General features: G+C 37.6%; 1 protein-coding gene across 3 annotated transcripts; it reads left to right on the top strand.

The window, feature by feature from the left end:
* Window positions 1–1,429: 1,429 nt before the first annotated feature.
* Window positions 1,430–25,405, top strand: ccdc85a (coiled-coil domain containing 85A). Of its 3 annotated transcripts, none has more exons than XM_042768959.1 (4): window positions 1,430–2,114; window positions 2,808–3,759; window positions 23,872–23,929; window positions 24,436–25,405. In XM_042768959.1, exons 1-4 carry the CDS (start codon window positions 1,875–1,877, stop codon window positions 24,449–24,451), a joined length of 1,266 nt encoding a protein of 421 aa, XP_042624893.1. In that variant the 5' UTR covers window positions 1,430–1,874; the 3' UTR covers window positions 24,452–25,405. The 3 variants fall into 3 exon arrangements, 2 of the variants coding, with proteins under 2 accessions (XP_042624893.1, XP_042624892.1); XM_042768958.1 differs by having other exon boundaries at window positions 2,808–3,768; XR_006161508.1 differs by having other exon boundaries at window positions 1,431–2,114; window positions 2,808–4,278.

Here is a 25,405-nt window from a genome sequence, read left to right as displayed (position 1 = left end):
ATTTAATGAAGGTTGACTTACATTTGTGTGTTTGAACCCCTGCAGCACTGATCTATTAACTATCAGCATTGTGTCCTTGAGCAAAGCATTTCATCGTTAGTAACTCCAGTAATAAGTGTACTGTAAATTGCTTTGAATAAAAGTGTCAGTTATAAGACTAATGAGTCATTATAAAACTGACTAATCTGGCAACGTTAAGGGCTTGCTTAATGTCTGGTGTCAGCTGGAATCACCAGAGTTATACAAATGAAGGGAAAAAAGTGGAAAATTTCCTCATAAATAATTTGGCTCTTTAATTCAAAATAAAACTGGTAGACTGAAGAGGAGCTCAACCGGTATGAGCCAATAATTTCCTTGAAAGTGATCCATGCAGTGTTCTTCCAGCACTAATCATAAAATAATTTTCATAATGAAAACAGCTCAGCACACTCACCACATATCCCTTCAGAAATCATACACTTTCATGACATTTAAATGTTGGCTCAGGTGAGATGTCTAAATCGCTTTTATTTTCTATTTTAGCTTAACAAGAAATAGATGTTCAAATTGTGCATGGATGCAGTTTATTAACAGGTAAGTTTGAGTGAGGTATAAGGTACTGTAACACAAATTGTCCTTATAAAGATGCCTCTGCTTCCAGAACCAATCTGAACAATTTGAGATGACAGCCTGTGTCGGGCCCACATCTTAGACAATACCTGTTCAAATTAACAACACATTTTCCAAAACAGTGTTATGTTCTGTAAACTGACCTCTGTGTTGTGACACTTGCTTTACAGAACCACCTACACTGATCTTCATAGATGCATATTGTCATTCCAAACAGTTTATACCAAACTGTTTGTGAAAACAATGAGTTCAGTGCCAGTGTGCACTACATTAAAGAGTACTAGAGTGTAATATAATATTTTAATCCATAATAATAATTATTATAATAATAATAATAATAATAGCTAGACACATTTTTAACAATGACCTGTAATAAATCAATAGATAAAGAGCCATCCTTTCGGACCATCTCTTCAGTCTGATATTTCTTTATTTTAAATGTAGTAATATCTATCTATCTATCTATCTATCTATCTATCTATCTATCTATCTATCTATCTATCTATCTATCTATCTATCGATATATGCTGTCACTTCAACACACCTGCTACAATTAGGCTACTTAAGGCCACCAATAAACAGAATCCCAGTACCAAATACAATGCACAAATTCATCAATAACACCACATTTTCACAATACACAATAATCATATTATTACATTTACATTTAATCATTATTATTATTATTATTATTACGCTGAATAGGCAGATGACGTAAATGGTTGACGTTGATGTAGGCTTGTTTTATGACCACCAGGTGGAGCCAAATATCAAAAAGTTAGCTGTCTCCAAGAGAAGGGGGCGTGTGACGGAACAGAGAGCGAAAGAGAGACGGAGAGAGAGAAAAATCACAACTCAGCCAGTCGAGCAATTTGAGAGGCTGCTGTCACGCACCCTGCGTACAGAAGCGACCAGCCGTGCACCTTTCTCATGCGCGCGGACAGCGGCCACAGGTTTAGCACCGCACTGAGCTGGACAGGATGCTGACGGACAGATGGAAACAGACAGAGTCTCTGCCATAGAGACAGAGGGTCCACCCGTACAGCCAGTGAGTGCATAAGGGGGAGAAGTATTAGCCGGTACTCTAGGGCTGCATCCCTATCTTCAGAGGGGACAGCATGGGCAGAACAGTTAACGTTAAAATGGTAGTGTCAAAAATTCGATCCTAACAAGAGGGAATTTGCGGGAAAGCGCGAACGAAGGATTTTATTGGCTTGCCGGCGATTTGATTCATAGCCTAGCACTTCCATAAGTTGCTCAGGAGAATGGAAAAGCCCACCCAGCCTCAGCAGCAATCGAGCATATCCAAGAACGCAGAAGGTCCCTCAGAGGACCTTTCCAAACTTACGGATGAGGAGCTTCTGAAATGGAGCAAGGAGGAGCTGGTACGCCGGCTCCGCAGAGCCGAAGCTGAGAAGATGAGTGTCATAGTGGACCACAGCAACCTCATCCGAGAGGTGAACCGCAGCCTTCAGCAGCACCTCAACGAAATACGGGGTCTGAAGGTAAGGCGAGCCTGTGTTCAGGTGACGGGGGTGGGCGAATTTGATTATAAATACCACATCGCTTTTGGTACGAAACAAACAAAAGCTGTTTTATTTATTAATTTTTATCTAGTCTGTAGAAAATAACTTTTTTTACAAGCTTTGTTTTGCAGCTTTAAATCGTTTTTTTTTTCTTCTAACATTTTCTAATATATAGCTCCTCGCACATACTGTACAGTTCTCTATGATGAGGTATAATGGGGCTAAAGGTCCCCCAGGGTGCCTCTTAAATGTAATTTTCCCATAGAACAGTACATGGCAACACTTGTCTTATCCAAAATGAATACATAAATAAATAAATTAATTAAAAATAAAATAAAAATACAATTTTGTAGCCAGATGTGTAAAGTGGCAAGTCCAGTTACAATAGTGATCTATCTATCTATCTATCTATCTATCTATCTATCTATCTATCTATCTATCTATCTGTATGTTATACTATATATTCTATATGTTATTACTAGTATTAATACACACATATTCTTTTTTCATACATTTTGCCTACAAATATTGAAAAACTCGATGTTGTCTGTGTTCTCCATACTCTATCCTTCTCCGTTGTGCAGCATTGACTACTGCATTTAACTTTACTTTCATCAGTCAAACTGGCTTTGCTTAGACATCAGTGTTGAGTAATAGATTTTATTGTTCCAGGAGGTGAATCAGAAGCTGCAAGAGGACAACCAGGAGCTGCGGGACCTCTGCTGCTTTCTGGATGACGACCGGCAGAAAGGAAAAAAGGTGTCGAGGGAGTGGCAGCGCCTGGGCCGCTACAGTGCAGGAATCATGCGTAAGGATGTGACGCTTTACCTGCAGAAGCTGAAAGAGCTGGAGCAGAGGCAGGAGGAAGTGGTGAGGGAGAACCTTGAACTGAGAGAGATGTGCCTCATGCTGGATGAGGAGAAGGGCTCTGGAGGAACTGGTGGGCCAGCAGGTACCGGGGGACCAGCCGGTTGCAGGAATTCAATCGATAGCCAGAGTAGCCTGTCTCACGCTAGCGGCCCTGGGCCTGGCCTACTAAGAGATGTGGGTGACGGGAGCAGTACCTCCAGCGCGGGCAGCACTGACAGCCCTGACCATCTCACACATAAGCAGCAGCTGTTGGGTGGCCCGCTTGGAGGCAGTCCTGATCACCTACATAAGCCAGGCTCAGGGGAGGAGGCAACGGGTCCTAAGCAAGCAAGCCGCAGACATAGCACAAGCCAGGAGTACGCAGCACATACCTTTCCCCAAGTGTGCCGGTCTCGCTGTGGGTCCTTCTCCAGTCCGGATCATAAGGGCCTACGGGGTCTCAGTCCGGAGAAACTTGCCAAGAGAGGCAGCCCTGAACAGTTCTCGAAACACTTGCTGGTGTCCTCTCAGCCACCTGGCAGCCCGGACCTTTTCCAGAAGCATAGGGGTAGCAAGGGTAGTGTGTGTGGAAGTCCAGAGCCCAAACAGATTCTATCAGGGACACCGGAGCACCTACAGAAGGGCCGTGTCATATCTGGGAGTCCTGAGTTGTTGAGGCATCAGCATGGAAAGTTTGGCAGCCCCGGCCGAGAGGTGGCACAGAAGAGGCCGGGTGTAGAGGAGATGTCCCATCATCACAGGAGCATCTATAGCGGTATGAATGGTGGGTCCGACTGGAGCCTGCTGTAGCACCCACAATAATATATACCGAGTCCCATTTGAGTACACCATACGCAAAGGGGATGGTCATCCTTCATCCTGGAGCCAGCAAAGCCCCAATTCCCAGCCAGGCACTAAACCATCCCACTCCGCCAGCCATGATCTGCATTTAGTCTAGTTTTGCTTTGCTCAGTTCAGGAGAGGAAATGGCCAGATAGAGCAGGGGCTTTAGTGTCTGGCTTGAGCAGAACATCTCATCTCTGGTAAAGCTCGGTGGTGTCCAGTCTTGGTCCTCTCGGGCCATGATTTTAGCAGGCTTTTGCTGCCTCCTATCAGTCAGCCTCTGTACCTGTGCCTCCGAAGCCATTTTTTAATGCTCTGGAACCCAGCTGAGGGAACACTGTAATCAATCATTGGAAAGACCAAAATGCTCAGAGGCCCAACAAAAGCCAGAAGACAGAGCTACCCAGGAGGACCAGGAGTGGACACCATTGTGTTTGCCATATGCACGCAGGTGAGTGGAGTGGCAAAGTATGAGTCAGCAGCACTTGAGAAGGAGCAGTGTTGAGAGAAGGCCCATCACTTCTGTTTATCTACCACCCTTTTCTTATGTTCCCATGAGTCACTCTATCTAAACTTCCAAACAAAGAATTTGTTTGTCGGACTTTGCTTTTTTTTTTTAAATAAATTGCTTTGTTACAAAAAATTATATTATTCTTTGAATTTCAGTTAGTTTTAATTCTACTTGCAATTCAAATTCGAATTGCTATTCTGCATCCTGTTTGCTATCTCAGTTCAAATTCAGGATTTGAATTGGAATTTTAAAGGCGTTCTCCATTCGGTTCGAATGGTGCCTGCCCTAGTGCATAAGCTGAATGTTGCAACCCACAAATGCTCATGAATTACACATACAGATATATGCTGTACATATGCACACATTACCCAGAATAGGTTACAGTAAGCATCACTGACCTACATACTCTCAGCGTAAGGCTCATAAACTCCTCAGCAGTGGTAAAAACATTCTTGCACACACACACATAGACACACACACAGACACACCCCACAAGGTGCTGATACTGATCTCAGTTGGGTCTTGTCACGCTTGTTAATTTTTGTAGCTTCAACTTGGTGATCTTGCTGGTAGTTTCTGTGGGATTATTTCTGTTCAAACCGATGGCCTTGGTGCTGCTAACTTCATGCTTTACCGTTTGAGCTACCTAATTCTAATATAAGTTACTGCATCCTGTCTGAATTAAACTTTGCTAGATTACTGAGATACTTTCAACGAAAAAAAAAAAATGATGTGAATTCTCTTGGTGTGAATTATAAATTTAAATGAACTTGCTTTGAATAGATACTTAATAGCTTTGTGAACAGATGCTGACATCAAAAAAGCTGGAGTGAACATTTTTGGAGGACAAACAACGTGAATGTGTGCAGAACAAAATATCAGACTCTCCTCCTGATGTGTAGCTTTCTCTCCAGCTATATTCTGCTAATGATTTCTTGGAGGAGAAAAGTGCTGAGTTGTGTGGCTTGCCAAGGCTGTGGGATTCTTCCTGAAGCTGTGTGCTGTTTACCTTGCGCTGCATTTAATAGGAAAATAACAGCTGCTAATTAACACCTGAGTTCACTGACCTAAATGGATGCTCTGTAGATCTCAAACTAGAAATAGAGCTGCTATTCTGATGAAGGATGGTTCTAAATGTGACATTTCGATTTATAGATTGTACAAAAACATGGCGATGAAACGGTAGAGTCATTGAAGTATCCTATGGATGGTTGATTTAGAAGCTACTTTTATCTTATGTCCTGTGGTTTGTTTTTTCTTTGAGTGCACAAAGGCCTTGTATGCAAGCTTGATACCAGACAGCCTTTACTGAGATCCATCCTACTGCTTATTTATGCCTTTTGACACCAAGCTAACAAAGAGAGAATAAGCACTTGTATTCTTTCTCTTTCCCTTCTTTCAATCATTCACTTTTCTTGAGATACACATATGTGTTCTTTCATTATTCCCTCAGACTAAATAGTGCAGATCCAATTAAATTTTTCCACTGATGCTCTGGGTTGGTGCATATCTCCTTAATTTTCAATCTGTTTACTGCTCCAGATCCCTTAGAACCGGCATTTCAGTAGAGACTAACAATCCCCAGTGTGTCTAATTAGTCATAAATGCACATTATAAAAATAAATAAAAACTTACACTCTTCATGGAACCACATGGTCAAATAAATTCTGAGCATGGAATTACAGTTTATCCCTGTTGGCCATGGCTAGCCAGCCTGGATTATCACTTAAGAAGGTTTTCACAGTCGGATTTCTCTTTTTCTCCTCCCTTCCTGGGGTGTGTCCTGCAGTCCATAGTAATTTGCCTTTTTAAAAAAATACTTAATTGGATTACAGAAGTTACTTTAAGTTCAGGGAAAGTTGGCAACAAGGTTTAAAGGTTAGATTACCCAAAAGTGAAAAATTCTGTCATCATTTACTCACTCTTGTCTCATTCCAAACCTCTATGACTTTCATTGAATGTAGAGAAAAAAATGGTTTTCCACTGAAGAAAGTAATGTATGCAGGTTTAAAATTACATGAATAAATGATTACAGAATTTTTGTTTTGGGTAAAAAATCCTTTAAGTGTGTTTTTTGATCACTGAAGTGCATTCCAAAGCATCCCGACCCGATTGTGACGCACGACCTTGACCGACCACTCCCTAAATATAGCTCTACAGCCTATAGCTCCCCTGTAAATTTACTTTAAATGGGGTCTCCACCTAAGTGTTCCTAAGGGCCCGATGTTGAGAAATCATACCATCCATCAATCAGACCATCCGTCAATGCATTGTGTAAATAATAAATATTGGTATTGGTAATGTGACACAGAACAAGCACTGCTGGCTGTTCACGCTTCAGGCTTTGTGGGCTTTCGCCATAGTTCCAGGCTGATGTGACAAGGCTGACAAGGCTTTGGCCCTTTGCAGTAATTTAATTTGCAATCTGCGAAATACATTTCTAATTGCTTGCCTTGACATTTAAGTGGAATTTAATTTCTTTTCCTTTCATTTCTCAAGAGATAAAGGCCCTGGCGATCGCGGCTGGCATCAGTCGGCTGTTTTTTTTGCTCTCTTGCTGGTGAGCCAGGGGTTGTGTAACAGTTAGGAAACAGTTCTCAGAAGCCTGGTACTAAATTAAATCTACTCAACTCTTTGTGACATGGCCAATGACTGATCTTGAATGCTCAGCCATAATTAATGACTGTCTACTTGTTTTATGGTTTAACGAAAAATTCTAATCCTGCTAAGCTGTGTCCTAAACAGATTGCAATTTAGTCTCCCTGTGATCGCCGTGTGCGGTTGCTAATTCCATAATCTATTCGTTGTCATGCTGACTTCGGCATACAGTAATTCCGATGTCCTGCGTTTGGTGTAGAAAACGAAGCTGATGAGACAGGTTCTGGGGTAAATAGTTGAAACCACTCGTACAAGTGGAGAGTTACAATGTTTATTGATCTCTCATTAGCGCACAAGTGAGCAATTGATTTAGGCTTTCTGCTGCTGCAACAAAGAGAAATGTTGAATTTAAGATATGTGGAATAGATTTTGGAAAGGAATGAGATGGTAGTATGAGATAAATGCAGCATTGACTGCTACATCATTTTAGTTAATAGAAAAGTCATGCAGTTGGTGCTAAACTTTCAATAACTGCTTATCAATGGGTACACAGTGAAAAAGGTTTAAAAATGATATCAATATACTTAAGTCGCTGAAATGTATGCATTTATCCCAGAATTTGAAGAAACACTGAACTCTCACTAAATATTACTAAACAGCAATCATCTTGATATACAGTACAGTAATTACCAATCATAGTATACAGTAGGTCAGTCCATGTCAAATCAGGATACAAATAGCCATACTTCCATGTTAAGTCAACAATTGTGTCCCTCAAAATAAGCAAGATATTGTATCATGCTAGACAAAAATGTTAAAATCTCACATTTTGACTTATAAAATTGACAAAAAATTGTATCCTTTGTTTTTTTGCCCAATGGTATCCACATAGAAGTTTATATATTTATATATTTTTTTCCAGAATATGAATTTAGAAAATATTTTTAGGAGAAGTCTCAGTCTCTGAACCATTTAGAATTAAATTTGTCAACTGATGTCAAAAGTGACCAAGTGTATGCATCTTCCAAGTGGATAGCTGATCTGACACAAACTGTCACAAAAAATCTAAATATAGAAAAAATAAAAATAAAACAGTAACCCTGATCTGACATGGACTGTCCCTGTATATATCACTATGTACACATAAAAACTCAAATAGTAGAGCATGATGCTAACAATGCTAAGTTCATGGGTTTAATTCCAAAGAAATTCGTAAACTGATAAAATGTATACCTTGAATGCAAAGTAGCTCACTTTGGATAAAGGTGTCTGGCAAATGCATAAATGAGACTAAAATGAGCGTTGAACTACTCCTTTTCATAAACTGCAGTTCACAGAGCAATGGATACAGCATTTGTTACCTCCTACAGTTTAAAATAACTTCTCGGTTTCTAATAGTTTCATATTTGCTGCTAGATGAATCATTCTTTTTTTTATCAGTAGAGTATTACTCACTTCCACAGTGTCCTTCATGCTTTCTTTTTGTCCATTTCCCCCAAGAATAAGCTCACTTGTGCATTGATGTTGAGATCTGAAAGGAAAAATAAGCTGCATTCTCATAATGAAATTATAAACCAATGTAAACCAGTAATGAAATCTAAACTCAGTGCAATCTTACATAGCATGTTTACTTTTACTGCTTTGTTGTTATCCTAACTGAGACCTCTGTAACAGACAAAGACTGTATAAGAGAGTCAGTTTCTTTGTTTTTAGGATGCTTTGTCAACCCCAATTATTGGCTGCTGTAGCCCATATTTTACAATAATACTTTAATTAATCTCAGTGAAAATGATATATATTATTCATCTCAAATTTAGCCCTTGATCTCTCCCATTCCCTGGAAGATGTTCAAGTATGCCAACAAAAGTCTTGTGTTCCTAATGAACCCCTGTGCCATCTCTACCAATACTAGCCTCTGTGCTGTCCGGTAACATGGAGGGATTATGTAAGATATTAGGAATTCATGCTGAGAGGGCCACAGCCAGCCTGCTCTCTACTTAGAACCCCCGTTTATCTTCCTGCTGGCTCAAGGCAGAAGGTAGAAACCATTGATTGCTACTTTAGAAAGAGGGAACACGAGGGCTTGCAGTGGTCAGGGTCCCTGCAGAGCTGTTACCCAATCTACAGATCTCTTTCAAGGGCTCATTGCCTGAAGAGGCACATTTAACCTAACATTGTGTGTGTTCTATAGAAGCGGAAGAAAATTACATGCAGACTTTAAGAGGTTTACTTTCAATGGAAAGAGGATCTCAGTCTAGGAGAAATCAATGTCCAGTTAATGGGAAGATGTTCATTCACGTCTTTATGAAAGTCTATTGAACTTTGCTAGTGACATGAGCCTGTACTAGTGGCCGGTGTGTTGACCTTAGTCATATGTGGTCAATGCAAGTGTAGGTATTTCAGTTTTAAAGGGAAAGTTCTTAAAATGAAAGGGATAGCTTTTAAAATAATAATAAGTGTAAATAAATGTTTCTTGAGCACCAAATCAGCATATTAGAATGATTTTTGAAGGATCATGTGACACTGAAGGCCGGAGTCATGATGCTGAAAATTCAAGTTCAAATTCAGCTGCTAAAATTATATTCCAAAATATATTAAAATTGAAAAGTGTTATTTTAGATAGTAATAATATTTTACAATATTGCTATTTTACTGCATTTTTGATTAAATGCATAAAACCTAGGTGACCATTAGAGACTTCCATCAAAAATATAGAAAAATCTTACTGTCCCCAAACTTTTAAACAGTAGTATACATACATTTTTTTTCAGTCCATGCATTCCATTGGAAATGAACCCATGACATTAATTTTGCTACTTCAACTTAAAGGGGTCATATGACTTGCTAAAAAAAAAAAAACATTATTTTGTGTATTTGGTGTAATGAAATGTGTTTATGCGGTTTAAGGTAAAAAAAAAACAAAAAACATTATTTTCCACATACTGTACATTATTGTTTCTCCTCTAAGCCCCGCCTTTCCGAAACTCGTCGATTTTTACAAAGCTCATCATTCTGAAAGCGTACTTACAGACTGTGTGTCAGCATTATTTGTCAGAACCCCGGCATTTGGTATCTGGGCTTAAGCCCAGGTAAAAGTTGTCTTTAATGCAGCTCTGCTAGTGACAATCCAGAGCTGTTATTTGAAAGACAGCAGACAGAGCAAAATGTAAGACCTTCTAAAAGCTAAACATTTACCGTTTATATATATATATATAAAACAATTCTGTCTGAATACAGACCTACTTTTGAATATCAGTCACGAGAGAAAGACGTGAAGGCTATATTGGCCAACCAGTTTAAGATGGTCAGCACCAAACTAACCAGCATAAACCATCCTGGAGTAATAATTCTTTTTAGCAGGCATGCTAACACTAGCATTTGTAGCAGCTAGGTTTGTTAGTTAAACCTTGAACTGCTTATTTTGTAGAAATACTGCACATTGTATTTTTAAGAAGTTAGCTGCTGTCAGTTCAGGAAATATATGGACTTTATCACGGTGATCTAACATGTGTTTTAGTATGAATGTTTATGTTTATTGCTGACTGGAGGGTTTGTGTATTGTGATAGGGCAGGCATAGACTGCTGTGCTATACAAGTGAAAAGTGAGAGATGGACTGAGAGAGAAACAGAGACAGCGGGACAGGGAGTGAGGTGAAACTCGCTTTCATGGTGAAAGCACTGCACTTTTGCTCTTGGCTCCTACAGCCGGGTCACATTTCTAGGCATAGGCAGAAAAAGACTGTAGGACACTCATGTATCAGCCTCAGAAAGCAGCATGCTGTGTACACTTTCTATGGTGAAAGAAGACCAACTTTAGTGTTAAACCTTCTGAAGCTCTTGTGCTAAACCTTTCTTCCTTCGGGTTGACTTGACGGAGGACATGTACAACTTAACATTAAACAACGGAACCACAGATTAGATCAACAAAATGACAAGAACAACCTTGACATACAAGGTTTAAAGTGATAGGCTATGACAATTGTTCCAAATCTGTATGACTTTCTTCTGTGGAACACAAAAGAAGATATTTAAAAAAAAAATGTCTTAGACAATGACACATGTACAATGAAAGTCAGAAAGCACTATTTCACAGCAATGACGCCAGTGTGTGGTTTTAGTGTAATAAAATACTGAACCTAAAGTCTTTCCTTCTTATTTAAGGTCTCTGTGCTCATTGTGATGCACAAGCAGCAGTCTACCTCAGCCTGTGAGTCATATTACACAACCATCCTGCATTATGTGTGCAATATAAGTATACTGTATATTCTTTTTTGCTTCTCCTCCTGGCACACTGCAGTGTGGCAAGGCTACACTTTATTTCCAATCTTTAGAAAACCCACTCAGATGAAATCAATCACTGTGATTCAACAACTTTTTCGAGTGGACTGCTATTTACACAAGTGCACACACATGCAGTTAACAGTAATAGAAGCAATAGAAGCTGGAAGAGACCGGCTAGCACAGAAACACACAGCTCAGAGGCAGACCCTTGCTTTCCATCTCCCCATCCACACACAGACAATAAAAGAACCTTTAGACAAAATGAAATTGGGCAATAGAGCCAGGTAATTGGTAAGGCCATTAAAATTAATGAAATTGTTATGCAGACAAGAGGTAATACTCAGGGAGGAACCTCAAACCATGCAGTGCTCTCTGTGGGAGGAGGGCAGTGTGCAGGCAGCTAACTGTGTGTATTTATGGACTCCCTTCAGCATAAACAGAGCTACTGCACTCTTTATACATCATCTGAATGCATGACCAGTCATGCATTTTAAAATTCATAATGTGCTGATGGAGTTAATATGGAGAAAATACAGCTAAATGACACTACATGACCTATTTTTCAATTTATGCTCATAAATATTTAATCATATCAGGGAATTACAATCTTCAGAACCAGAGAAAAAAGATGGATGGATGGAGATATACATACAAAACAGTGCATTTGAGAAGTATTGAAGGGTAATTTAGACTCAATTTCAAAACTTAGTGAGCGCCTATAGATGCTGCATTATAAGGCGCTGGTACTCGAACCTGCAACCTTCGGAATACAAGTCTGACTCTAACCATTAAGTCACAATTGCCTCCATCGGAAAAGGACCTTGAGTCGTTAATCAAACTCAGGTCACTGCGAGCGCAGTTGCACTACATGTGGGCGCACTAACCACAAGGCCATCAGCACCGACAAATAATGTCACGACACACAGGATTCAAACCCCCAACCTTCTGGCCCAGGTGTCCAGCACTTATTGAGTGTGCCACATAGAGGACACAAATAGAAATTGAGCTTGAATTTCATCCAGTCCTAAAAAAATGGTTTAGTGTAATTAAGAATAGTTTATTTTACACTATTTTGCTATGAATTATTATGCATTTTTGAGTATTCTGTTGTGTTACTCGCTGTACTTTCCAAATCAAGCACTTACAAGGTTTATTGATTGTTAAGAAGCAGTAGGTGGCTCACTACGTTTTAGAAAAGAACAAGGGTATGTCTAAATTCTTACAATCTCTGAGTATGTACTAAATTAAATACAGAATTTACTGTTTGACTGTTGGTATGGGCATACTGGCCATATTGGTATGGTCTTTTGGCCTGTGACACACTATTGTTGACAACAACCACAACAATAATAAACAAGTACAATGGAAGTAGAAATTTAACCACAATGAATTCAACTTTTCAAATCTAATGGCTCTTCACTCCCTGACCATGCTAATAAAAACAACTTAAATGAAGTTGGTTTGCTGGTTCTAAAAAGGCAGAAACATACAAAACCCCTCTAAAACCAAGTAACAGACCAAGCTAAACAAGCTAGGAGACCAAAAACCTCAATTTGAACACTGACAGCAGATGTAGTTAGTCATCCATGTATTGTTTTCCTAATGTATCCTGAATACTAATAATTTGGACATCCCACTCATTTTACATGTTGCTAATTTTGTTAATTTCTCTGAGGCAAGAGACTCAGGCTGTTTGTGGTTATTTATAGGGTTGACATGAGTGTGTGTGTGGAAGCTACTATAGAGTCATCACATGGAGGACATGATGTCATCTGTACAGCTAAATCCAGCGGCACACGTCAATCATACAACCTTTAGATCTTTAAGTTAAAACCGACATGACAGGATCACAACAAAAGCTGCTCATCCCCCTTCTGCTCTCACTCTCAGCATAATCCATACACACGGCAAAATGTTTTTCATGCTTAATAAATACATAATTGAAAATTCTGTCATCGTTTACTCACTCTCATGTTGCTGTTGCTATTTTTGTAGAATACAAATATTTCATGCAGCTGACCTTTGCAAAGACCCGGCCCTCTTAGTTAATGTTGCGACGTCCAACAAGCCATGGCACTCTTCACTCTTCACGCATCATGAAAGTACATTGCATAGCAAAAAGGACACTGACAACCAGTCTACATTTGGTATGAAACAAAGTCTCATCTTGTATCAAACAAAAAATCAGCTTGTGTCAATATTTTAAAGAAATTCGAACAATAAATATAATTTTGTGGCTCTTTAATATGTAGTGACAGATCGCAGTAGTGCCTCAGTTCATGCGGTATGTGAACTGATCATCTTTACTGGTTATAGCATGAATAAACATAAATGAATATCAGAAGGTATCTTGTTTCAACCACAGAAAGACAACAATACACACATTTTTCAAGTTCAAGGCCACCGTCGTTAATGTACTCTCCTGTCTGTTTTGTTTGTTGTACAAAACGGCAGATTCGGCATTATGATTGGTCAGATCGCCTGTCAATCAAACTCCTACGAAGGTTGAATTGAACTGTTGACTGGAGCATTCAAGCATTAAAACACCATAGATATAAAAAAGTGGTCCAAATTACTTGTGTACTACTATCTTCAGAATATTTTTGAGTCAGAATTTTCAGTAAATTGCTTGAAGCAGTTCACAAAATGTTCAAGAGTGAACATTTTTGACTGATGTGTAAATGAGTGAACAATCCATATAATATAATTATTATCCATCTTTGCTCAACAGATAAGATTAGCTAATACACTTTAAAAAATCTCCCCACGAAAGCCCTGAGAAGCTTAAAATGGCTTCCACTTGATTTAAAAATAATCATAAAAGCCATTATGAAAATGTAGCACTTGAACATGTAGGGAGAAAGATTCCCTCTTGTGTGTTTTTAGTTTGTGCACATGGTTTCGAATGATGAAGAGACTCAAATATCTGAGGTGTCATTTTTTAAAGTACAGCATGTGCTTAAGCACTATTGGGGACACACATAGCATTTATGGAAAATCTGAAGCACTGCTGTGTTTTGGGATGAACACTAATGCTTCAGGGAAATTGCTTCTAGAAGCTGGGTCAGTAGAGCAGCTCACCCTCCAGTGTGTGAGCATGTATATGTCAGAATATATGTTCATTCTCTTATTTGGACGTGCATTTAACCATTTAAACTGCAGTTTTAAACTGTTAGCCAGGGAATTCTATGCCTTATCTCCTTTGTAATAAGGGTTTTGTACACCTACTGTATGAGAAAAGGTTCTCCTCAGGGAAGACTCTCCTGTGCTTGTTAGGAGAGTGTGTTCCTGTGTGCTGCAAAGACAGACTGTCTCCACTCCGAATAGTGATCATTGTATAATTTACCCTGAGGGAAAGTACATTGCGTAAACTATTTGAGCTCCCCCAAATTGAGATTTAATATCTTAACTGACCTGATTTCCTTGATGTCTTCCCATTGTTTCATACTCCACGATGGCACAAACACTGTGCGAAGGGCATCATGATATTAAAAACAGTCACGCAGATGCACTTATAAAAATAGTACTCTTTTGCCTGTAGGAAATTGTTGAGGTCAGTAGGGTCCGGATTTCAGATTTATTTGCAAAGAAGCTCATTAAGGGTTGACCTTGTCCAGTGGGGAATATAGGATGGCACGAGGATCCCGGCAGAGGTGGGAAGTTATGGCTCATTGTCTTTCATTCCTCGAAAGGGCAGCAGGGAGCATAGTGCATTTAAGATAGTGATCAGGTTTTCTCCCAGAACATCTTGTTAAGTAGGCCAACGGGTTATTCCTCCTCGTCTCATTATCTTTTCACTTTGAAGTAAATCCCCTCCATAGCAGCTGACATAAAAAATTTTTTTTTTAAACCAATGACCCCATTTAAACTCACAAAATGTATAACCCCTGACTGTTTCCATAGCAGCTGACATAAAAAATTTGTGTTTTTAAACCAAGGACCTCTTTTATAGGCTCAAAATGTCAGAAAAAGTTAATCTGGAAAATTCGGAACACTTAAAAAATATAACACTGCAACCAAAAAAAAGAATAATATTCTCTGCAAAGATTCACATTAAACTGTAATTATTAGCATATACAATTTCTAATCTGGAAAATTCGGATAAACATAAAATTTCTAACCTGGAACATCGGATCACTAAAATGCAGATTTCAGTTCTTACAACACTGCTGGAGTTTAATACACACCGATATAGCTTTGTGATGCACAATAATCTGAATGTGCACTTCAAACATGTAAAAATACTAGGAATAAATGAATCAGTTTTGTCGCCCTTCATCCATGAAATTTGGCCTTGGGGCCCTTGAATTCAAGTGACCGCCCTTAATATATTGATAAATGTATCCTGAAAGTCACCTTGGGCTATTTTTTGGATTACAGTTTCTCTGCTCGATAACGATATTGCACATAATATGCAGAGAACTGAGTGTGTGTGTTGATAAATTTAGATGTAGTCATATTGTCTGAGCTGTCTCCTTGTAATTGCTGAATAGTGTCTACAGTAGTGGCTGTTTGTGTGTGTGTATGTGTGTATGAAAGAGAGAGAGAGTTCTTTGAACAACAGAATATCGTGCCTGCTCAGAGGACATCAAAGACAGTCACTTCTCTTTTTGCTTCCGTTTAATCATCTCTCCATTAAACCACTAACAAACAGGGCAAAGGTCCAGTGGACTGATGCGAAACATATTGTTCCTGTATGCTTATTGACTAACAAGGCTACTTTATTCTTTCTGACACTCTCTGCTCTGCTTTCATTCACTGATCTGTTTTAGGCTTTTCTATGGCAGCAGAGAGCATAAGCCTTGAGACCAGCCAGTATGACCCTGAGTAAATGATAAATCTATGTTGGGTAATTGGATATTAATTATCAAAAAGGCAGCAAAAGTGTGTGTGTGTGTACTGTATATATATATATATATATATATATATATATATATATATATATATATATATATATATATATATATATATGAAAATACATTTTAATTTAAATACATCCATTCACTGATCTAGCTCAAAATTTAACAATGATGTTAATTTTCATACAATTAAAATACATGGTGGTCACTAGTTTTCATGTTTAAAAATGTCTGGATTTGAACCATGCTAAACAAAAACTATGCCACTAGACAATCACATCTTACACTATCAACATGTAAATGTGAGAAAATATATACATGTCAGCCTGTAATTGGAGCAAGCATGCCCCATACTTCTTTCTAAGAGACTGAGAGGTATTGATTTGTGTTTGCTACACTGCTTCTCACAGGAATATTCATTCTGTTCTCATTCTGACCAAACAGCAGTGTGAACTAGCACAGATGATGAGAGAGTTAGAGAGATGGCTGATGGGACTGTTTAATGAGAGGCCTAGATGACCTTGTGAAGGACTGTAGAGAAGCCCTATACTGACTGATTACAGCAGAGATGAAGGGAAAAACAAAGAGTAAGGCCCCGTTTACACTAGTGTGTTTTCGTTTTAAACGGCATTTTAGAATGAATGCGATCCTTGTCTACACTGGCATTTCCGCTGCATTTCAGAAACGATCTCCGTTTACAATTCACAACCTAAAATCCATGTCACGTGATCATTCATGCAGGTACAGCCATAGATATGAATAGGTAGATTCCCTATTATTTAGATCGCGGCCGCGTCTACGTGCTTGGAGCGATTGAATGGGGAATCTATGTACAACAATGCGCATGATGTTATTGTTTACACAGTCGTCAAGGACGCAAAGAGCAAATGTGGACAGCCACGCCATCGTTTTCAAAAGTCTCCGTTTTGGTTCGTTTACACTGAAATGCAACCCCGGAGTTTTCAAACTAAAATGGGGTCTGCAGCATTTTCAAAGTCTTCGATTTCGAGGGTCGAAAATGCCGGAGTAGTGTAAATGATAGGCGTAAACGTAGCAAAAGTTATGCGTTATAAAACGAAAATGCACTAGTGTAAACAGGGCCTAAGAACGAGAAAGAAGCAGAGTCAGAGAAGTGGGTTGGTTATACAGGAAGTTATAAGAACATACATCACTGAATCATCCTCTTGTCTCCACATCACTTTAATATGCATGTACATACAGCAGATGCACACAAGTGCAAACAGGCACATGGAGTCTGAAAGTGAGTATCAGTGTTCTGTCTGCATCTCCTGCTGGAGCACACCTGCTCCTCCCATGTTAATGAAGACTCTACCGCAGTGCTGCTCAGACACTTCCAATACATTCCCAGAACAACACTGCAGTGCTCATTACTGGGCCTACAAGGAGCCATTGTATTGAAATTCCTCTTGTTCCTGTGTATTCTCCTTTATCTTCTCTATTATTTTCTGCAACTAATTCAGCACAGACCACTTAACAGTATTCAAACTTCGTTTTGTAGATAATAGGTCTTGTGCACAGTGGTACTCAAAGGGGTCCGCCAAATCAAACAATGGGTGAATGGGTGATAAAACAGCTGATAAAAATCATCACAATAATCCACACAACTCCAGTCAATCAGTTAAAGTCTTGTGAAGCTAAAAGCTGTAGCTTCTGGCCAAAATATGGATATCATCCAAAATAACTCATCTTGGATGTTATATTTGTTTACTGAATTCAGACTCAACCTGATTTTGATTTGTGTCACAGAAGTTTTGATTCTCATGGAGCTCAAGACAACAGCTGAAAATTAAGCTGCTCTGATGTGGCATTTAATTTATGCAGAATCATAGCCTTAAACTTAAGCATAAATAAATAAATAATTAAACATTTTCACTGTCTTAAAAGTACTAGTATTTCCTTCAGGGAATGCAAATATATTTTATATGCAAGTACCATCCCTAAGAAAACATTTTAGTTTATGTTTGCATCTTAATGCCTTAATTGAAGAACAAGGTCACAAGCAAGCTAAAGAAGGCAGTTCTGTCAATAAAGAGGAACTTATTACTGCCTGAGGAAATTTTTGTACTCCAAACACATTGAACTGTATGTGCGTACATGTTTTATGGACTTTTTTCTTTCTTGAGACCCTTAACAGCTTAAAGTCACTGCATTTATTGTAGACATAATGTTTTACATTACTAACTACCAGTATTTGTGTGTGCCTCTCTCAGAGGTGGAAAGAGTACTAAAAAACCCAAATAAACTAAAAGTACCATTACATTAATGAAATTTTACTTAAGTACAAGTAAAAGTACCAGTCTAAAAATCTACTCAAGTAAAAGTAAAAAGTACCTCTTTTAAAATTTACTCAGAGTAAAAGTTACTTAGTTACATTTTAAAAGTGGGAGGGAGGCAAAAATGGGACATGCCAAGGGTGTCAAACTCAGTTCCTGGAGGGCCACAGTCCCTTAATTAGGGTTATATCAGTTTAGATATAACCCTAATTAAACACATCTGAACCAGCTAATCTAATCATTTAGGCTTATTTGAAAACTACGGCTGCATCCGAAAACTGAAAAATGCTTCCTTCTGAGGACGCATTCCAAGGTAGGAAGGCATCAAGGCACGTCCAAATTCAATGTTAGTTTCATTTCCTGTCTCCTGAGATGCCTTCATCTGGCCGATTTTTGAAGGCAGCATAGATGTATCCTTCACTGCCTTTGATATCCCACAATCCTGTGCGTTCCATTCTGTGACAGTTAAACCAAAAAAATAAACATGGCGTCTGAAAGTTGCGGTCGGTGGTCAGTTTGTGTGTAAATGTATGTTTTTGATCAACGTTTTCCACTTTTTATGTCATTTCTAGCGAGAAATTAATATTGCAGTAATTAAATATCCACATAGTTATTACCAAAGCTCTCTATATTTTGCTGTAGATCATTAAACATTACTCTGCTTCAGAAGCCTGTCTAAAATCAGTTTCATGAGGTGCCTTCGAGCAAAAAAACTGCCTGCAAAGTCGTTGTCTGATTTGGCAGCGAGGCAGCAGGTCAGTTGCCTAAGTTTTCGGATGCAGCCACATGATATGTGTGCTGGAGCAGGGTTAGAACTAAACTCTGCAGGGCTACGGCCCTCCAGGAGCTGAGTTTGACACCCCTGGGATAGGCCTATTAATCTCAAACTAGTTGTTTTTAATTAAAGGAATCAGTTATTTAGTATAATAAGACATTTGGGCTGTTACCAGGCAAATCAGTATCAACAAACTCATCTTTTCAATGCAGAGGAAATGCAGAAGCTTCATTGGAAGTGGCATTGAGATGTATTTACACACTGTTTAATGCAGGACATGAATGCATTTAACCTGCAGTTACAAATGCATGAATAATGTTTTGATATACAAGACATAAAATGTTGAATACTTATTTGAAATTATAAGAAATTATAAAAAAAAAAAAAAAAAAATCAAAAGATACTTTAAATGTGAAATTAAAATGGCCAGTATGTGTCAGCAAGTCACTGTTAATAAGTGAGTCATTGCGATTGAACCGAATCATTTAAACAGTTGATTCATTCAGGAACGAAACACTGTCATGTTGCAAAACTGTGCTTTGGTGACTGTGTTTGCAATTATTTTTTGTTGTAGAAATAAAGCAAAAACAGGCAATATGGTGTCTAAAACGCAAGTCTCTTAATTAACTTGTTTACTGACCTGTTGTAAATATATATATATATATATATATATATATATATATATATATATATATATATATATATATATATAATCATGATGATTTTTTTGGAGGAAAAGACGGCATTCTTTTTGTGATTTTGATTTACTATATGAAATGATATAAATATGTAAATTTTCTGCCCCTATATCTTCAGTTTTGTGATCATTCTAAATGCATTTTACAAGACTGAATCACACAGTGAAAAACGCACTCTAAATGCGCGCGCACATCATTAAAACAACAATTATGATTTTATCGCAGACGATATATATCGCATACTCCGCAGTCCGCACCACTGTCTTTTTGGCTAATTTGTGCAAAACCTCTTGCTAAAATGTAAAGGCTTCGTTTTAACCACCAATGCAACGAGCTTACCTCTACATGCTTGCGAAGGGTTGATGTGTTGTCGAGATTTTATAGCTGCTAGTTCGGTCTCCCTAGCTAAGCACAGCTTATACTGCATAATAAAGCATAAATATGGCCAGGGGTACACTTCATTTCCTTCGAGTTCAACTTCAGAATATGACGAGGTTTCGTTTTCAGCGGTGTCTGCACCATAACGCCTGTTTTGTCCGTCTGCATCTTTCTTGTGATTCTAGCGCCAGTAGTTTCCAGGGAGCGATTTTTTTTTTTTTTTTTTTTTTTTTTACTCTCAGTAATTAATGTGTTTTAAAATGTAGCGAAGTACAATACTTCAAACAAAATATACTTAAGTAAAAGTAAAATTACAGATTTTAAAAATTACTTTAAAAAGTAGAAGTACACAAAAAAGCTACTCAATTACAGTAACGCGAGTAAATGTAATTCGTTACTTTCCACCTCTGAACATCTCTACTAACTACCAGTATTTGTGTGTGCCTCTCTCTCACGGCAGGGTATGTTTATGTGTTTGTGAGTGTACAATTTATTGCAGCTGCATTTGAAGCTGCAGAGGGCAGAGACAGTTTGAACTCAGGGGTGTTTATTAAAGATATTGACAAATGCAACATACAGAAGCGGGTCAGAGGTTTAAGCACCTTCATTCATCGCCTCTACCGCTGTTCTGCTCCCTTCCGCACCATTATAATGTTATTACTTCCACTGATGGACCTCTGCCAGCTGTTAGGCTTTAAATAGATCAGGTATTTTCATCAAATGAGAGTTTTTGACTAGCAGTACTCAGTTTAGGCATCATTTGGGCACATAACAGCATCTTCCTGCAGTAAAATAATTCACTTCCAAAGTTTGTACCCAAATACATACATTTTTTAGTCATTTGTAGTTCTCAATGTTCTAGACGAGGATGATTCGGTATAAATGTTGTTTCAGTTTTCTTTATAAAAAGTCTATAAAATTTATTTGAACTGAAAGTTGTATTTTTGAGGAAATAGTAGCTCATTGATTTGATTATGCTTATTGATTCTCAATGCAGGCTTGGAAATGATTTAATGTTTATGATTATGGCTACCCAGCAAAGCAATATACTGTATAATACACAGTTTAAATTGGATATACAAAACAAGAAATTTTCCTTCAGATAAATATTAAAACAAAAACAAAGCTCTGCTTAAAATTCAAATTGGCCCTTAGTGGTCATGTCACCCTTTTATTCAGTATTCAATGTGATGTCAAAGCATTTAGAAAGCCTTGCAAAAGGCAAAAATGCTCAAGGACAAATGTAAGGACATATTCAGCAGTGAAGACCATTATTATTGTTTACATTTTCCTTCATAATTCACAGATGACTACAAATCTAACTGCAGTCCTTATGTAAAAACAATAGAACAATGAGAATTACCAGCCACATCATGGGGCATTTGTGATACTTGAAAAAATAAATTACATTAAACCACTTTATCACAAAGAATGCTCACAATTACAATGAACGGATAACAGAAAGATAGAATGCTAGATAGAAAAATGGAAGGATAGATGAGATTGAAGTCTGTGCAGTGTCACCCTTAGACATACTGTATGTCTCCTGGGCTTAAGTGAAATATTACTGTAATAAGCCTTAAGCTAATTAAATCAATACAGAAACAATTCACTTTTTGTTAGACTCTGACAAAGCTCTTAACCTGTTTCTATGTGTGTAGTCTGTATGTGAATACGAAGTTCACAAGGATGCTTTAAGGGATAGTGGCTTACCCCAAGAAATTGTATTTGGCCATCATTTACTCAACCCTTAAGTTGTTCCAAGACTGTATGAATTTCTTTCCTTTGTTGAACACAAAGGACGACATTTTGAAGAATGTGGGTAACCAAACAGTTGCTGGTAGCCACTGACTTCCATAGCATGGAAAATAAAAAATACTGTGGAAGTCCATTGGGACCAGAAACTGTATTCTTCAAAATATCTTCTTGTGTGTTCAGCAGAAGAAATAAACTCATACAGGAATGCAACAACATAAGTGTGACTATCCCTTTAAAGCTTTGTGTGTGTGTGTGTGTGTGTGTGTGTGTGTGTGTGTGTGTGTGTGTGTGTGTGTGTGTGTGAGTATGAATGAGCACATGAGGGACAGAGAGAGCTCTTCCACTACAGAGTGACTGCAGAAGTGACACTTGACTTCGACAGAAGGTACTCTTCATCAGCAGACACTCAGGGTCACACCTCCTGCTGGTGCATTCACACTGTACGTAACACGGAATAGAGCAGGCTTTTCTCTCCCCCTTTGTTTTTATCCTCTCTCTTGGTGTGTGCATGTGCACTTGTTAACAGCAGTGTTAACAAGACAAAAACATGCAGGCTGTCTTTTATCATTTGACCTCCTTATTTATTCTTCAAACACATCCACAATTAATGTGGCCATACTTTATGTATACATCTATGCATCAAGCTAATGCTTTAATTCAAAGTGACTTGAAGCTAGGAGTGGATCAGTTTCAAACTTTGGCTTTGCTAATATACCAGCCTCTGAAACTTAGCATCATTACACTAAATCAATGTCTTGTTTATCAAAAGGCAGTTTATCAAAATAACTGATCAATGGAAACTAGGGCTGTCAAAGCATTCAGTAATTAAATGCCAATAGTAATTCATGATTAACCTCATTGTTTTAGCACGTTCACTTCCTGTTTAAGGAAGAGAAACAAAATGAAGTGTTCATTTATTTGACACCTAACCAGTTTTGTTATTGTTAACTAAACCTATATATTTAAAATGGAAAAATAATTCAAAATAAAAAATAAATAAAAAAAAAAACAAAAAATATATCAAATATTATATGAAAAACTGAAGTAAAACTGAAATAAAAATAAAGCTAAAAACATTAAAAATTAATAAAAATGACAAAAGCACATAACAGAATTACTAAAACTTTAAAATGAAAACTGAAAATGCAAAAATAAAATCTGATTCAAACTATTAATAAATACTATAATAGTATATAAATAATACTAAAATTACACTGCACATATATGCAAAGACATGACAGAGAAATATTTCTACAACAGTGCTCACACTATATTTCTCAAAATATCAAAACACACAAGAAATACAAAAACTGAGCTCGATGCAAATTTGGAAAAATAAGTTTTCTCACATTTTATTTCTAAAACAAAAAAAATAAAAATTCCAGTCTGATTCATTAATAAATTGTTAAGAACCGTTTTTGTGAACTGGTTCAAACAATTCTAAAAAAGATCTGTTTCAAAAGAACTATCACTATTACTCGGCCAGGTTTATTGTGCAGAACTGTGACAGTGCTGCTAACCTCATTTGCCACATTGAAGCATTGTATTATCCCTTTTACAATAAATGTCTTGCTGCTGCCATTTTACCAAACAGAACAAATGCAAAGAGAAGATATAACTATAAATTATAGGTTGTCTCGGGCCTTTTACATAAAAAGGCTGTGTAAAACAGTTAATTAGCAGCAGTGGGTTAATTAGCTGCTCTATAAACAAGTGAATAATTACCATTTTCAGTGAATCAGCCCACTATTTTTCTGAGGAACTCAGTGTTGCCTGGAAATCACTATGTTCATATATAGTTATTAGAGGAGCTGTTATTTTGCTAATAGTACCATCAATATTAAATTAACCATCTAAACTGAATGCTCAATATATTCTTTTTTTTTCTGCAGCTCTGATATCGGCTGGCTGTTGCACCAGCACCTGTAGAAGTGTCAAGCTTTGGGACAGGTAAGGCTCACATCTGTACACATCAGTGCATGTCAGTACAGTATGCATGTTATTTATGCATAAAACAGCTCAAATGAGGATTAGCGTGCCAATATTTCATACAGTTATATTTGTGTTTTGTTTGTTAGGTGAGTGTAGTATACTAACATTCAAAAGTTAGGGGTCAGTAAGTGTTTTTTTTTTTGTTTGTTTGTTTTTTTTTTCAGACAAATTAATACTTTTTCCAGCAAAAATGAACTGAATTATTTAAAAGTAAAGAAGTAACAGAAACTAGCAAAGAAGTTATTTAATGATGCCACAGATTTATTTCAGAATATTTCAACCTACAGGATAGCATTAGAATGATTTGCCCTCTTAATTTTGCTAAGCACAAATCAGTTTTTAGACACACACACACACACACACACACACACACACACACACACACACACACACACACACACACACAAACCAAAATCCAATCACACTAAAAAACCACAATCCACCATGATTATTTCTCTCCACAGTTTTGATGCCTCTTGACCATTGCCTTGACTGGATCCAGTGGTGGAACCCTGGCTATGAAAGAGGATCCCCGTTGCTTTCATTTAACTTGCACTGACAGAAATGGAAGACAAGGAGTGAAGGACAAAAACGTTCTTGCAGCAGTTAGTGTCTCTCGTCCCCCTCCCTCACCACACTGGTTCCCGCTGGTCTCCCAATACAACTTACAGCCCTGCAAAACCAAGGCCTGGAGGAGGGATTCCTTAGGATTCAAACAGCTGCAAATAACACATTTGCCAAAAGGATTTTTCAAATGGGAGATTTTTTCATCTCTTTTTTGCCAACAAAATAGACCTACCTCCTTTGAATGGAAACAGACGAAACAACAAAAAAAAAGTTTGAAATTGGGATTAAACGTTTTTAGCCATTTTGTTTACAGTCATAGCAAAACACACAATCCACACTGTAAAAAAAAAAACATAAATTATGAATGATTATTTTGTACTGTTTTCCAGTAAAAAAACCCCCAAAAAACAAATCTAAACATTCTGTAAACAAGATACATTCATTCTCGAAGCAAAACTGCATAAGACATTAAGGATAAGAGTTATTAAGTGAGTTTTCAGAGAATATGCCTACTATTAATACATTTACTTTTGCACTCAATTTGTATTTTTTTTTTTTTTTAAGCATAAATCTCACTAAATGTCAGATTTATGCTTAAAACAACAAATGCTAACATGAAATATTAATATAAATAATATATAAAATTTTACATAAAATTATGCTAAATTGCATAAGATATTATAAAACTTGCTTTAATAGATAATATAAGTGATTATGGGGAAAAATTCTGTATGTAATCTCTCTAACATCTCATAACATTTATGCAGTTTTGCTTATTTAAGGATGTCTAGATATTTGTACTAAAAACAATTAGAAAACAGTTTCAATTTTTTTTTTTTTTTTTTTTTCGCAGTGTGCCAAAATTTT

Source organism: Cyprinus carpio, chromosome A13, assembly GCF_018340385.1.
Source record: "Cyprinus carpio isolate SPL01 chromosome A13, ASM1834038v1, whole genome shotgun sequence".
Taxonomy (NCBI): Eukaryota; Metazoa; Chordata; class Actinopteri; order Cypriniformes; family Cyprinidae; genus Cyprinus; species Cyprinus carpio.
The sequence above is the reverse complement of the archived record's forward strand: the minus strand, read 5'-3'. Positions and strand labels throughout refer to the sequence as shown.